The sequence below is a fragment of the Selaginella moellendorffii genome, unplaced genomic scaffold (genome assembly GCF_000143415.4).
Source record: "Selaginella moellendorffii unplaced genomic scaffold, v1.0 SELMOscaffold_31, whole genome shotgun sequence".
Classification (NCBI taxonomy): domain Eukaryota; kingdom Viridiplantae; phylum Streptophyta; class Lycopodiopsida; order Selaginellales; family Selaginellaceae; genus Selaginella; species Selaginella moellendorffii.
In genome coordinates, this window is record NW_003314292.1 from 1,420,773 (window position 1) to 1,437,140 (window position 16,368).

Sequence of the window (16,368 nt, forward strand, 5' to 3'; positions counted from 1 at the left end):
AAATTCACATAATATTTTAAAACTACAAATTCTCACTAAGAAGAATGGATTTCTTAAGGATTACTTGAAATAAATAGCAACCAACTCAACTAAGCAGGCTCTTCAAATTCTGGGGTTGTTGCCTCAGCAAACTCCCTCAAAGCTTGAATGGCATTCTCCTGCATCACAGCAAGCTGTTTGTCAACATCAAGGTCTGCTGGAAAACCACTCATAGAAGGTCAAGTGGAGTGTAACATGTAGAAATGAAGCAGCCCTGCGTAGAAAATTGATCCCACAAGTACAAGGGCTTGTACTTGCCATGCTAGCGGTAGAGCCGCAAAGGCCAAACTAAAAGAACCCCCATGGAAATCACGATGAACGCGAACACTCCAACCCCATCATACCAGGAAAGGAGTGAAAAGTCCACAGCATAGCAGCGGAAGCACCACCCATTGATTTGTGGTCATTATGAACACACGTATGTGTACGTTTTCTTTCGACCAAACAAAATATACGTAGCCATATACAGAGGCAAATTCAAGCATATGCTTTTCTTTTTTCAAACCGAGAGTTGCCCAAGAATGTAGACAGCATCAGTAGAAAAAAATGACCATGCCATGCATTTCAAACAGCTTGTTGCTGAGAAACGTACCAATTGGGGCCCGAGATGAAGCAACGCGGTTGTTCATTTGCCTATGTTCTTTCATTATAAACTAACAAGATAGATGAATTATTCGATCCTTCCACCCGAAGGGCCCGTCGCCACCTTCCTCCAAAGCCCTGGCGTTCATGCTGGTAGTCGCTGGGCACCTCTCGCCCGAGAAGCACTCCGGCCAGCGATTCGTGAAGACGACTCGGGATTCACCCGGCGGGAAGACCTCGCCTCTCACCATGGCCTCGAAGTTAGCGTCGCCGCCGCCGCCACCACTCTCGCGAGCCATAAAGATCGGTGCCAGAGCCTTCCTGTTGGGCTGGATGGACGCCCGGAAGCCGTAGTAAAGCCTGTGGCCCAGGAGCAAAGTTGCTAAGAACCGGCGTAAGTTGGCATGAAGACGTCCGAGAGCAAGCACACCATGTAGTCCACCGCCGGTCTCAGCCCCCTCGGCCTGAACAGCTTCCAGCCCCTCCGGAGCAGCGACGGTGGTGCGATTCTCTAGGTGAGGATACAGTGGCTGCATGAACGTCTCGCCTCGAAAGATGTCGCCCGCTGCGAGGTAGAGGCGCGTCGAGTTGTCGAGGCCCATTGCCTGGAGGATGAACCTACTTCTTCCGGTGTCAAGGGACAGTTCCCGATCAAGCGCCTCTCGTTGTAGACGAGGCGCTTCTTGGCAAAGTTTTGCTCGCGGTACTTTCATAGTATCTCCTGTTCTTCCGGTTTGAAGATGGCGAGGCACCTAAGAGAAGCTTGTCAGTGGAGGAAGAATGCAAAAGTCGAAAGTACGTACCCAGGGAGGTGGATCGACATGAAGTGGCCTTCAGCGCGGAGCCTGCTGCATCACGTCCGGTTTGAAACGACTCTTGACGTCTGCAACATCAAAAACAACTATTTGCTCTTTATCCTAACCAGGGACGAGAAAGCAGAAGATAAAAGGACCTTTTATCGTTCCACAGAGAGTATCCTACTCCGGCAACACAGGCATTGCATTCATTATCCTCGCTGCCAAAACTGCATTGCAAATCTGCAGAGCCACACTGATGAAGCTGGAAATAAAAAGCAAGGAAACTAGAATGTCTCCGCTGCTGGTTAAGCCCACCATTGTAACGAACGACGAGATCGCCATTGCCTTCCTTGGGAGTGGCTGCAAGATAGTTCACTAAGTTACATAGGAAGAAGAGCAAGATATGAGAAAAACACTCGACAATTACTTACGCGGCCTCCAGCCAGAAGAAGAAGCTGCCAGAAAAAGAGAACAAAAAAAGGAGACAAACAAGTATAAAAGGAAATGGTGACGAATGCTTACATGCGAGTGAACGATGAGCCGCAATTGCGAGATGGACAATCGACCAGAAAATCCCTTCATGCTGGCACCACTTCAATCACAGACCTCCACTTCCTGTGCCACCAACGCGTGCTGGACGGCTACCGTCGGTGGCCTGGGCGATGCTCAGCATGGCCTCGGGATCCAAATCCAAAAGGGTGCACTGGAACGCCCTCGCTACCACTGTCACCGGAAGAACTTCGCATTGTCCTTCCCGTCCGAGAGAAGCATGATGCTCGACACGGGGTTCCTGTTCTTGCGTGGAGAAAATCGACTCCGGCCTTTAGCCCGGACGGATCTCAGTTCCTCCGGGGCTCACTGCACTGATTGCCGCAGCTCGACCGGCGTGTATCATCCTCTTGACTTTGGGCTCGGCCGATCACGAGGCGGTCCTGCTGTTGCAAATTCCGGATCACAAACTCCTCCATGGCGGTCTTGACGCACACAGATCGACCGGGGCACGGGCATTGTCCCAATCACTAGCCAGCTAGCTCCTCGCCGAGATGGAAGATCGAGCGTGAGATCCATCCTGCTTACCTCGGATTTCTCAGACCCTGCCCCCATAGCTCCTGGAAATTATGACCTAAACGAAGAGAAATTTTTGAAACTTTATAGGTATATTCGTTATTTTGGACGATCTAACTGATTTATGATTTACAGAACTATAAGTAAAGTAGCTTATATAACCTTAGAAGCAGAAAAACTTGTAGCACAGTGTGGTAGAAATTTAGCCAGTGACATGGGCCAACTAAATGAATTCGATAATTTTCCTTTTCTGGGTGGTACAAATTATAAAGATGGAATTTATGCTTCTGATTGAGTTATCAAATATACATTTCCATTTATTTATTCTCCTTGTGATTCTCAAGATCTTTTATTTCTCTCATTATTATGTAGTGATTAACTATATATCTTTGATCTATTACAATCAATTAATGAATAAAGTAGTGGTCTAGAATTTAAAAATGTTTGGCCTTCTTTAGGAATTATCCTACACTCTCCAAGTGTATAAAACTCTCGATAATATTAACTATCTAATTTACATTCATTGCTTGTTTTTACTTATGTCATTCAAACCCTAGAAACAGTTGAAGTTATGTTCTAATTGATAAAACTATGCCAAAAAGTTTTTTAAAAAACATTAAAACTATAATTTTTAGTGTTGAGATAAAGGTGGAACAAGAAATTTAAATTTTTATTTGCTAAGAGTTTTGTTAAGAAGATTTGGGGCTTTAGAAAGAGGTAGTTATATTTTTTTATTTCTTTCTTTGCCACATAAATTGTTTTTCAAGGTGAGCTATAATATTTATTTATCATAAAAGTTTCTATTCATTATTATATTTTGTAAATACATCATAATAAAGAGCATTCAAATTAGTGAGGTTAAGGGTTTAAAACTTATATGTAAGGAGCGATGATAAGGTTGAGCTCCAAGATGAAAAAAACTTTTAATAAAGTAGTGACTATAGTAAGTTGTTGGTAATGCTAGTTTTTATTTAATCACAATTTTTTTATTATTTTATTTTATAAATATTTAATGATGACCAAATGAAGGATAAACCCTTGAGTTTGCCATGAGAACATATAACATTTGAAGATAAAGGTTTTGACACTTATAAAATAATTAATTATTTTATCTATAAAGCTTTATATTTAATGTTTTCTTTTGTAGATCCCTTATAATTGTGAGCTCTTGAGTTTGGACTTCCCGGGATGTCACCCAGCCTAATACTATTCACAGTACTATTCAAACCTAAGGACACTTAACCCCAAGTATCCCAAAACCCTTAACCAATTGGAAAAGAGGGTGCACTCTTATTCATGGGCCCTTTCCTTTTATATTTGAACCTTATGGATTATTTTTCAAGTCGTTCCCTTTGGTTGCTTACAATCCACCACGCTTCCCTGTAAGTTCACGCCCTCGTGAACGGAAGCTGAGAACCACAGTTCTCCCGAGAGCCCCGCTCTCTTGACACCCTACCCATCGGGAGCAAAACTGGACAAGCTAAATGTCAATCAACATATGGTGTGATTCCCCTAGCCAACCAACAGAGTCGGACCTAAAACCTCTTTAATACCAAATGTGAGCTTCTGAGTTTGGACTTCCCGGGAAGTCATACTATTCAAACCCAAGGACATTTAACCCAAGTATCCTAAGACCCTTAACCGATTGGAAAAGGGGGTGCACTTTTATTCATGGGCCCTTTCCTTTTATATTTGAACCCCAGAGACCGTCTATCAAGTCGTTCCCTTTAGTTGCTTACAATAATCAGCAAATGGAGAATGACTCTAAATAGTAACACAATAAGCAAAAGTGTTATTTATAAATAAATCTATATTAAGTTTTATATTCACTATTTATTGAGATACTATAGATGAATAATATTACACACTAGTATATCAATATGGTATACATTGATCTCACACTCATTATATAATTTTATTTCTCATTATTATCTACATCCTTTACATTCACTAACAAAAGCTAAACAAAATAAAAAGTTCAGCCAAATATTTTATACAAATAAAAAATTATAATAAACTTTGCACTCATTATTTATGCATATCTTAAGTGGTCTACTTCCAAGCACTATCCATACTATATATTTATAAACTTTATAGCATCAAAATATACTTAAATGTTTTTTAGAGTTATCCTACCTTCTCCACATTTCATATAGTGATAATTTAAAAATGCTAATTATCTTGTTTACATTGATTCCTATTTTCTATCCAAACCCTTAAAATAATTAAAGTTATGTTTCAATTAACGTTTTCAAGAAAATGTTAAAACCTTAAATTCTACTACTAAGATAAAAGCAAAATAAAAGATTGAATAGCCATTTCTTTAGGATATGAAGAACTTTCATCCCCCACTCAATACCTAGATATATATAACAATAAAATTTAAATTTACATTTGCTAAAAGTTGTATTAAAATTTAGAGGATTAATGCTGAGCTCAAAGTTATATTTTTTTATTTCCTTTTTATGCCACAAAAAAAATATTTTTCAAATAAGCTATTAGTTTTATTTATAAATAAAGTTTTCTATTCACTCTTTTATTTGTAAATTCCTCACAATGGTAATATTTAAACTAGTGCGGTTGAAGATTCGAGAGTTATATACTAGTAAATTCTATTTATTAATTTGTCATAAAGCTTTATATTTATCAAAATGAGCAAGTGAAAAATAAAAAGACAAGTTTTTGTTAATATTGATTTTTATTTAATTATAGCGATTTTTACAATTTTATTTTATATATATTTTATGATGAGCAATGGGATGATGACCCTTTAGTTGATGCAAAATTAACATTAAGTAAATAATGGTGCACTCAAAATGGTATGTATTGATATTACATTTATTATGCAATTGTTATTTCTCATTATTATCTATATTACCCTTACATTTGAAAATAAAAGTGAAGTAGAATAAAAAGTTTAGCAAAACTTTTCATATATTACATTTATAAACCCTCGTACAACATTAAAATATATTTAGATTTATTTTGGAACTATTTTACACTTTCCATAGCTCACACAGTGACAATTTAAAAATGTTAACTATTTAAGTTGCATTCATTATTATTTTTCTACTTATGTTGTTCAAACTCTTGAAATAGTTAAACTTATGTTTTAATTGATGTAACTGTGCTAAAAAGATTTTAAAGAAACTCTAAATTCTGAATTTTTAATGTTGAAATGGAGATGGAGTGAGAGATTAAATGGCCCCTTCTCTGAGATGTGGAAAATAATGAAATTAGTCGAAAGAGTTTTATATTACAAATATATTAAAGTTACAATAATTGGTAGTAAAAATAAATTACAAATATTGCAGGTAGTAAGATTCTACGACCACAAAATTCACTAGTGGAGAACCCTTTCCTGTCCGATACTTTAAGTATACATAACAATAAAGTTTTAATTTTTATTTACCAAGGGTTGTGTTAGGGTCTGGAACATTAACACCATGAAGATCTAGGGCTTTACAAGGAGGTAATTACATTTCTTTACTATAAAATTTTTATTTTGAACTAAATTATTAAATTTTTTTTTTCACAAGTTTTTTATTCACTTGTACATCCCTCACAATGAATAACATATAACTACTAGGGTTGAGATTTTGAAACTTATATGATAATAAACTGTATTAGTTATTTCATTACAAAACATAAATTTTCACTTGTAGATCCTTACAGAAAAATAAAAAATAGAAGTTTTTGGTAGTGTTAATTTTTATTTAAACATAATTTTTATTACTATTTTGTTTTATAAATCTCTCATGATAAGCAAAGAAAGATAAGCCCCAAAGACAAAGGACTAAACAAAATTTAGTGAATTGCAAGTAAGAGAAATGAAGATTATTTAACAAAATTATTTAAAGATGTTATGAGCTAAAATTAAAACTTTTGAAAAATGTCCAAAGCTTATTAAAAATGAAGTGCAATCACATTAGCATTTATAATTTTATAATTATTGATCTAGAACATTTTAGAAACAGCTTTAACCTCTTTTAAACACTATTAATCATTTCAAGAAAGGGGGTTGAGCCTAAATTAACCCTTTTTTTATATCATTTTCCTTATTTTTATAGTTATCTATTTTATTAATTTTTTTAGAGCTTTTTTGTTTTTTAACATAGGATTTCCTTTCACTCTATGCATATTTACATTAGACTCTAAATGTTATAATTGATTTCAATTTTTTTTAAAATATTGGATAACACAAGTAGAAAATAATAATAAATGTAGGCTAAATAGCTAGCATCCTTAAATTATTATTATGTGGGTTGTGAAGAGTATAAGATAGCTCTAAAAAAAGTCTAAGTATATTTAAATGTTAGACCACCACTTTATTCATAAACTAATTATAATGGACCAAAGATATACAATTGATCATTGCATAATAAAGAGAGAATGTATATTAAATTTTTTGAAAGTCACAAAAATAGAAATATTGGAATGTATATTTGATAGCTCAATCAAGAGTTTGAACTCCAATATTAAAAACATTCCCAACTATGTAGGGAATAGAGAAAAGAAAGAGGCTCATAAATAAAGTAGATATTTAAATAAAATAATAATTGTAAAATTCATTACATTTTTACTTGCATGAAGAGTTTCGTTAAACTATTTACTACCAAATGTAGGGGACCTAGACAATAGTGATAATAAATAGTGAGTATATATATTAGTATAAATTTACTTACAAGTAACAATTTTGTTTTTTTTCTTTTATTTTTTTTTTGCTCATCATAAAGGATTTACAAAAGAAAATATAAAATATAAAATTTTATTAGTAAAATAATTAATATGTAAATATCAAAGCTTTTATCTTTACACTAAGGGTTTATCCTCCCCTTGCTCATCATAAAATATGTAAAATAAAATATTAAATTTTTTTATAAATAAATAAATATATATATTACCAATAATTTGTATCCTTTATTCTCCACTTGTTACATTGTGAAAAATTTTAAAAAGTGAATATAAATTTTTATTGTAAAATACTTAATAGACTTTACTCACATATAAGTATTAAAGCCTTAACCCCATTAGTTTAAATGCTCCTTATTATGAGGGATCTACAAGTAAATAAAGAGTGAATAAAAAGTTTTATAAGTAAATAAAAACCAATAGCTTACATGAAAAATCATTTTTCCATAGCAAAGAAAGGAAACAAAGAAATGTAACTACTTCTATCTTCTTTTTAAACCCTAAATCTTCTTAGTGTTAATCCTCTAAATCTTAATACAAACTTTGGCATATGAGAATTTAAACCTTAGTGTTATGCATATTTAAGGATTAAGTAGAGGAGGAAATTTCTCCACATCCTAAAGAAAAAATCACTCAATTTCTTACACCGTCTTTATTTCAATACTAGAAACTAAGGTTCTAGTGTTTTCTTAAAATCTTTTTGGTGCAAAATTCAAGTTTAAAAACAAAAATAACATATGGCTATCAATGCATCCAAGAAAAAAAAACTATCTATCTTAAACAAACACCACATTTCCAATTGAAAAAATCCAACATTCTTAGAAGAAATTCAAATGAAGATCCTAAAAAAAAAGAGAGAAGAGCCCAAAAGCCAATAGTGGTAGAATAAAGTACTTAGTAAGGAAAAGCATTTGATGGTTGAGAAAGCCATTAGGAAAGAGTGTCAAGTGTGAGAGCTTTTCCTCCTTGTTTATGTATAACTATGGAATAATCAAACACTTACCAATAATCAACATTTATTTATGGCATTCAAGTGTTTGTTTTGAGCATATGTTGTGAGATTTAAGTTGTAACACTAGGTCTCCTACAATAATTATAATATAAAGCAAATGCTTTGCCTTTTCTATATCTTGGGCTTGAGCTATGCATTAAAAATGGCTTTAGAGAAAAGAATACAAAGTAATATTAACCAAAATTTTGGCATATTTCAAATGCCCAGTTGAGGAATTATCACTCAAACCTTTGATAGTTGATATTAAGGGAAGGTAAGGTGGGGTTTTGGTTGGTAGCCTCTGTAGGCTCATATTACATTGTCTATACAATCATTGTGCATAAAAAAGCTAATCCCCCTTCACTATATTCTCAATTTTAAATTACAAAGGAAATTTAATAATTGTTAGATTTATATTTGGTATACTCAATCCATAAATGACAAAGATGGCGACTTTCCTTATGCTTATGCTTGTCTGCATATTGGAATATCCACTCAAGAGCCTGCAAAACAAATATGGTCTAGTCAAGAAGTAAGTGCCCGATCTACATACAAGTAATTGAGGGTATTTAGCTTTGGAGGCACCAAGAAATTATTTTACCAATAGCCATGAAAAGTTTGATGTTAAGCCTTCAAATCTTGAATAAGATATGTGCTAGTTTTGAAATCTTAAAGACATGTTAAAGTTTTTAAGTCATGAATTCCTTTTATCAGCAACAAAATTACCCTACTTTCCTGACTATTTGGGATTTCCTCAATGCCTAGAATTCCCAGCCTCATAGAGAACTTGACTGTTCTTTTATTTTAATGTTGATAAATTTTGAATAACTTTATAAACTTTTACTATAGCTAAATATTACTGAATTGAGTACTGTTCTAAAAGTGATGATTGATCATGCTAATAAACATAGAATTCCTCTATGGAGAAAGAGAACACTCCAGCCAAACATGTCAACTGTGAAGATTGAGATTTCATTCAATTATCAGTACAACCCTTGTACTGTTTTGCTTATTTGCGAGTGATGAAATGAGAAGAAATCCTCCAACTATTGACTTTGGTAATATTTAAAAATTATAGATTTTCACTAGAACTTTTGCATCCATAGTAAACATCAATCATCTTAACCTTTATTATAAGGATGGATTTCTTAAAATAAATAACAACTTATACCACCTAAGAAGAGTGAATAGTCAAACTTACCATAATTGGCCTATGTAACTGACAAATATTTTACCAATTGCTCACTAACAATATGGTTCTATATAAAGATCTAAAAACTCATTAAGCTTTTTAATTAAATACACATGCAATTCTTAGTCAAAAGTCTCCCTACAACAAGATTCCTTAGCCAACAAAAAGGTGGCACCTTATTCTTAGTTTGCAAGATTCAATTAGGTTTGCAACTATCCTTCGGCCACTTCAATTTAGTAGCATCTTTGCTAAAAATTGAGGCCAAAAGGTGCAAATTCTACTATGTGCCCAAGCAAGAATCTAGCAAACAACAAGAAAAATAAATAAAGATTACTTCACAAAATTACTCATGGATGCCCTATTGCCAATGACCGACTATGAGTTACAACCAAAATTCTCCAAAACATTCCAAATCTCACTAAAACTAAATGCAATCTCACTAATACTCACAATCTCTTCATTATTCACTAAAAATACTCCAAAATTACTTTTAGACATTGTTTGAACAGCTTTTGAGGCCTAGCTTAGCCCTCTTCCTTATATCTTCTTCTTAAAACTAAATCTCCTATAACTGGATTGTAAATTCTCATCCATGCTTTATCTCATAGTGAAAATATTAAGCACCCAAATCATAGAAGAATATCCTAGTGCATTTCCTCTCATTGCCTAAACACACCTTTGATTATTTCTAATGTTTTAATTCCACTTCAACTAATAGATATAGAATTTTCTGTTTTGGAAGCTAATTATCCATATGCTAGCCTTTGCTTCTATTTTAACTTGGGGGGGCATTGGCCTAGCCAAAAGTCTCCCCACATTAGGATTTAAGAAACTTTATTCATTGAAAATTTTCACCAACCAAGAAAAGATGGCACCCAATTCCTAATTTACAAGGTTTAATTGGGTTTGCAACTATCGTTTGGATTTAATAGGATTTTTGCTAAAACCTAGGCCAAGAGGCACTTTACCATGTAAATTCTATTATGTGCGTCTAAGCAAGAATCTAATGAGTTGCAAGGAAAATAAACAAGGATTATTTTATAAAATTGCTTAAGAACACTCTATTGCCAATGGCCAACTGTGAATTATAACCAAAATTCTTCAAAACACTCCAAAGCTCACTAAAAATTAATAACTTACCTTACTAAGAATACTCCAAAAACACTTCTTAAACATTTGTAAATGTTTCAGAAAAAGGATGAAGCTTAACCTAGCCCTTCCTTGTTGTTACCCTCTTTTTTATTGCAAGCTCTCCAACTGATTTCCTCTATATCTTTATTGTCCTTTAATATATATCTTGACTCCCACAAAATATCTATGCTTCTCTATATCACTGTCAATCAAAACATAACTTAATCCTTGTTCAATAAGGTACCCTAAAAATTCCTTTAGTGCTATTTTCAGCTTCAAGTACGATCCAAATGAATTGTGTATTCCTCTTTAGCTCCAATAGAACTTGGAATCATCTTGCTCCGCCGCATCTCCTCGATTGGGACTTTTTTCGTCTCAAGCAAGAAGAAACGCACGAAGAGTGTCATCCATGTTTACTGCACTGGTCAGCAGATCTCAAAAGAAAAAACTTCACTGGGAACCAGGCATCCCAAGACCATGCAAAAGAAATCATGTGAATGCCTACTGTGAATCTCTTGGAGCTCTTCGTTCCCCTTGAACTCGAACTAGCTAAAATAATTCTAGTGGCCACTTTGAAAATCATTGATCATGACGATGATCACTGCTGAATAGAGTGAGGCATTGTGTGGAACCCAATCAACTGGAACAGAACCAGAGCATAGAAAGTTATAATATTGATGCTTGTGACTTGTGAATATACATATACATACATACATACATACATACATACATATATATACATACATACATATATATACATACATATATATATATACATACATATATATATATACATACATATATATATACATACATATGTATATATATATATATACATATGTATATATATATATATACATATGTATATATATATATATACATATGTATATATATATATACATATGTATATATATGTATATATGTATATATATGTATTTATGTATATATATGTATGTATGTATATATATATATACATATATATATATATGTATATATATGTGTATATATATATGTATATGTTTTATATATACATATATATTGTATACATGTGTATATGTATATATATATGATAAAGGTACCTGAAGATAGAAATCAAAATGTTTCATCCAGAAGAAACAATTATAGATTTAAATGAGAATTGAAATTATCATTTACCAAATAGTTAGCTAAACAAACCAAGAACATATCCTAATAAGAACTTTTGGTAAGCATCACCAAATTCTCTGTGGCAGCATTGAGAGCCCCTCCAATGAGAAAGCTGAGGCCACCAATTAGCATTGTTGGGCGTCACCTCTTGTTGCTCGTCACATAGGACTCTCCAAAAAGAGCTGCAAGATAGAGCGAGGACTTGAATGCCTGGAGACCCTGGTTGTCATACTTACAGTAATTGTTCTCGTGGGCAGCGTGCTTGCGGACATAGAAAAACTTGATGAGAAAATCGTCCATGGCGATCTTATAGGACTCGCTAAGCGTTGAAGCGTCTTCTATACTTGAGATTCCAATGTCATATCCAAATATCAAACCTCTACTGGTGGCCACGATGCAAGCCAGCAAAACTGGAATTGTAGTAATCGATCTGCTTGTTTGTGAGCAATGGAGAAAGGAGAGATCCTCCAGCCATCGAGGACGAACAAACAAACCCAAAACTGTACTTGACAGAACAACAAGACTCAGAAGGCAGCACACTGTGCTGGTCCAAGGTTTAGTCGCCATGCGTGGACTTTGACCAAGAGGATATTTGAATATTTGTCAGCTTTATATTGCTTAAATTCAAACAGAGGTTGAAATTAAAAGGGTAAAGTTTTGAAAATGCATGCACAGCCAAATAATTTCAAATTTTTCTGTATTTGTTTTTCTTTTGATTGATTCACTATATAAATTGATGATAAATTCGAAACATACATAAAATTATAATTTTTTTCATTTCATGGCTACTTATACTTTTATTTCTTATTTTGTCTTTGTGTTGGTCTCTTTCTCATTGGTAATCCTTAAATTTCTATTTTCTTTTTGTACTTACTAATACAAATTCACTAGGCTATAGCAGACTTTACTGATACTTGTGATATTGAGACCATGAAAATTGAACAGCTTGATGTGAATGATGAGTCCAAAGGATGGCAGCTTGAAGCTACATGTGCACCTTTCACAAACAAAATATCAACTATTGTTCTCAACAATTGCATTGGAAATAATAATGGCAATCTTGTAAGAGGTGCTGAATTTCAACGGAGCTGTGAAGGTGCTAGCATCACAATTTCACCAGACAAGACAGTTAAACTAAGTGCTCTTTGCTATAATTTTCAAGGTGACCAATGACTTTCAAACTTTATCTTAAATGACATTCTAAGAGCAGAAAATGGTCGAATGATATGTTAGAATACTGTTTTTTATTGTTTAAGATATAAAATTTAGTCGAAATACTTTAGAATTGTTTTTCTCTATTTCGTTTGTAATCAAGATTTATACTTATTAAAATTGATACAAAAGAACAGTGACTCCGCTGGCGCACAGCATGACGAGATGGACTGACGCTGCTTTCCGGAATCCTTTTCCACACAGATGACCGCAAATTAGCACTGGCCGAGCCTTCATGCCCCTTAAAGCTGGCGCTCAATTTCAACTTACACGATCACGCATGGGCTGCCGGTGGATTGGAGCTGGAGTTTTGCAAAGAGGGAGAAATTGGCACTGGGTGTAGTTTTGCAGGAGCTGATCCGCCAGAACCAAGGCCACCATCGCCTCCAGCTGTAAGAAATTGATCGCATTCACGAAATCCACAAAAGGAGAACAGTTTCTTGAATATTACCTCGACACATGATCATCACGACCAGCTCGCAGCTCGGTACTTTCTTTTGGAATTTCTGTGAGAAGCAAGCAAGCAAGCAAAATCAATGATGGCGAAAGAAAATTTCTGAGAGCCTACAGACGTCAGCTTGAATGCTATTCTCGTCACTATCGTCTCTCCATTTGAAATTCCTCCCTGCATGAAGTGTTCACAAGCTTGAGAAGAAAAAGAGAGGGATTTATGTTCCAGATCAAAGTATTTCCTGCGAAAGAATAGTTCTCAAGCATCGTAAACTTTGTCATATGTTTCGATCACACCTAGCATCCCTCAACCAATCCAGTGCGAATGCAGGCAATATTTCATCGAGGCAGCAGCTCCACGCTCGTGTTCTCATGTCATAGGACATTCTTGATCCAAGCTTATGGCAAATGTGATACCGCAAGCAGTCCTATTTGTGACCGATGGAGCAAGAACAGATCCTCCAGCCTCAGTGGACAGAGTCATTTAATTTCTAAATTTATAGTTAAATTTTTTATAGTTGTCAAGTTAAAAATTATTATTTTGGCTAATAATTCAAAATATATAAGTCATTTATATGCTTACTAGTGAAGTATAAGTAGTTCAATCAAATTAAGTTTAAAATAATTTTCTTCTATTTCAGCCATCTAAAAAATACTTTATAGTAGAATAACTATTTGAAATTGTTGTGCAAGCTTCACTTAATAATTGCTAAGAGGTGCACTGTTCATCATCCCACTCACCATTACATCGAAGTTTGCTGCACTGCAGCCACCACCACTCTCACGAGCCATAAAGATCGGTGCCAGAGCCTTCCTGCTAGGCTGGATGGACACCGGAAGCCATAGTAGAGCCTGTGGCCCAGGAGATTGTTGAAAAAGTTATGTCCGAGAGCAAGCACACCATATAGTCCGCCGCCGCTCCCAGCAGCCCTCTCCCTTCGGCCTGGACAGCTTCCAGCCCCTCCTGAGCAGTGACAGTGGTGCGATTCTCTGGATTTACAGTGGCTGCCTGAACCTCTTGCTGCGAGGTAGAGGCCCGTCGATTTGTCGAGGCCCATTGCCTTGAGGACGACTTCTCCGGTGGACACTTCCCGCCTCTCGTTGTAGACGAGGCGCTTCTTGGCAAAGTTTTGCTCTCGGTACTTTCATAGTATCTCTTGTTCTTCCGGTTTGAAGATGGCAAGGCACCTAAGAGAAGCTTGTCAGTGCGAAAGTCAAAAGTAAGTACCCATCTAGAATCGGAGAAAGTGGCGGAGCCTGCTCATGATCTGGTTGCTCAGCAACATAACGTCCGGTTTGAAACGAGTCTTGACATCGTGTCTAAGCGATTTGATAAAGTGTTCTGAATCATAAATGCCTCTGCAACATCAAAAACAACTGTTTGCTCTTTATCATAACCAAGGAAGAGAGCAAAAGATAAAAGTGTTAGCATCCTACTCTGGCAACACAAGCGTTGCATGCATTATCCTCGCTGCCAAATTGCATTGCAAATCTGCAAAGCCACAACGATGAAGTTGGAAATAAAAAGCAAGGAAAATAGAATGCCTCTTACGACACTGCGCTGTTGGTTACACCACAATGGCACCGAACTACAAGATAGCCATTGCTTTTCTTGGGAGGGGCTGCAAGATAGTTCACTCAAGTACTTTTGCGGCCAAAAAGATCTGGAAGCCGAGGAAGGCCTCCAGCCAGAAGAAGAAGAGCTTGTCCAAAGAGAATCACATCAATCAGCTAAAAAAAAGGCGAACGCTTAAAACCAAGGAGCAAGGAAATCGAGAGGAATGCTTACATGCGACCGAACGATGACACCATCTTGCTGCAATTGCGAGACCAGCGTACACAGAAGCAGCACCAGGCCAGAGATGGACAATCGACCAGCAAATCCCATCATACTGGCAGTCACTTGCTTCCATTGCCTCTGGCCCCTTCTTACGCTCCACCCGCGAGAGAACGCTCATCATCGTATGGTTTGATTATTCTGGTATATGAGCTTATAACAATCATTGCTCGCTCTAAGACATAGGTGCTAGCTACTGCCCCAGGGGATCTAGGCATTGGCAAGACGAGATACTAATGTTGGGTATAAATAGTTGGTGGTTTTTTCCATTACAAAGAATCTAATAATGGCCGTTCCAATCCAACGGTCAAGATGCTAAAAAGCTAGTCTTGAAATGGCTATTTCGGGCGAGAGGAGGAGGGATTGTCCCCCAAAGGGTGAATATGAGCTTGCTGATATCTATCAGGGTGGAAGCTTGGTCGTCACTGGATTATATGGTTCTTTCTGAATCTCGTTAGTCACTGCTACACTGTGATATGCTCAACCCATTGCACGAGGATGGCAATTTTTGGGAGCAGGTGTTGCGCTTGTCTATGCGCTACTGGTTCATGTCTACATGCTGGAGTCTCGAAATTCTGCGAAGGATATAGACGAACTCAAGACGCAACAGCTCGACATGCACGTTATTGAGGCTATTCAAGACAAGGCTATTGGAGCTTTGGAGAAATTTGCTGAGGCAACAGGAAATGATTTACCAGCAGATATGAAAAGCCTGAAGCCAGAATATATTAAGCTTTTTAACCAATACTAGGAACTGACATTTAAGAAATTTAGATTATGAATAATAATCACATTTTTTTATATATTTGAATTAATATATATTAAATTCAGTTTTTTTTATTAGCCTATAGGAGTGGATATACTTAAAATATGCTTGGTGATTTTTTAACATCATAGATTAATTTTATAAATTTTCCTTGATATAGGATTAATCTAAATTACAAACATGTTTATAATTATAAACTTCTACTTGACACTAAAAAAACTGTTATTAAAATATGTTTTGTCAATTTTTATTAATTTTTAATAACTATAGTTTCGATAAAAATTCAATATCTTTTGGAAAACTTTGCTAATTTTTAAAATGTAATTTTAGTAAAAGTTTATTAACAATTAATAACTATAAAATTATTAGTGAATGTAACAATAGAGATCTGAATTTCATATAAAACTTAAATTTATTCACAAAATTTAATTTGAATTAGGTGATCTTTAAGTGAAAATAATGATACAC

The 16,368-nt window shown here is 35.1% G+C and overlaps 1 protein-coding gene across 7 annotated transcripts; it reads right to left on the reverse strand.

Moving 5' to 3' along the window:
- Nucleotides 1-647: 647 nt before the first annotated feature.
- Nucleotides 648-14,422, reverse strand: LOC9649733 (O-fucosyltransferase 1). Of its 7 annotated transcripts, none has more exons than XM_024681675.1 (6): nt 1,941-2,524; nt 1,850-1,873; nt 1,734-1,778; nt 1,574-1,658; nt 1,425-1,504; nt 648-1,373 (listed from the first exon to the last, which is right to left on the reverse strand). In XM_024681675.1, exon 6 carries the CDS (start codon nt 1,332-1,334, stop codon nt 693-695), a length of 642 nt encoding a protein of 213 aa, XP_024537443.1. In that variant the 5' UTR covers nt 1,335-1,373; nt 1,425-1,504; nt 1,574-1,658; nt 1,734-1,778; nt 1,850-1,873; nt 1,941-2,524; the 3' UTR covers nt 648-692. The 7 variants fall into 7 exon arrangements, with proteins under 7 accessions (XP_024537443.1, XP_024537446.1, XP_024537447.1 ...); XM_024681678.1 differs by having other exon boundaries at nt 1,574-1,671; XM_024681679.1 differs by lacking the exon at nt 1,850-1,873 and having other exon boundaries at nt 1,574-1,671.
- Between the last annotated feature and the right edge of the window lie 1,946 nt (nt 14,423-16,368).

What these genes read in the sequence shown, in the direction of transcription:
- LOC9649733 (XM_024681674.1), bottom strand. Translation starts at nt 1,334, where the DNA reads ATGAAAGTACCGCGAGCAAAACTTTGCCAAGAAGCGCCTCGTCTACAA.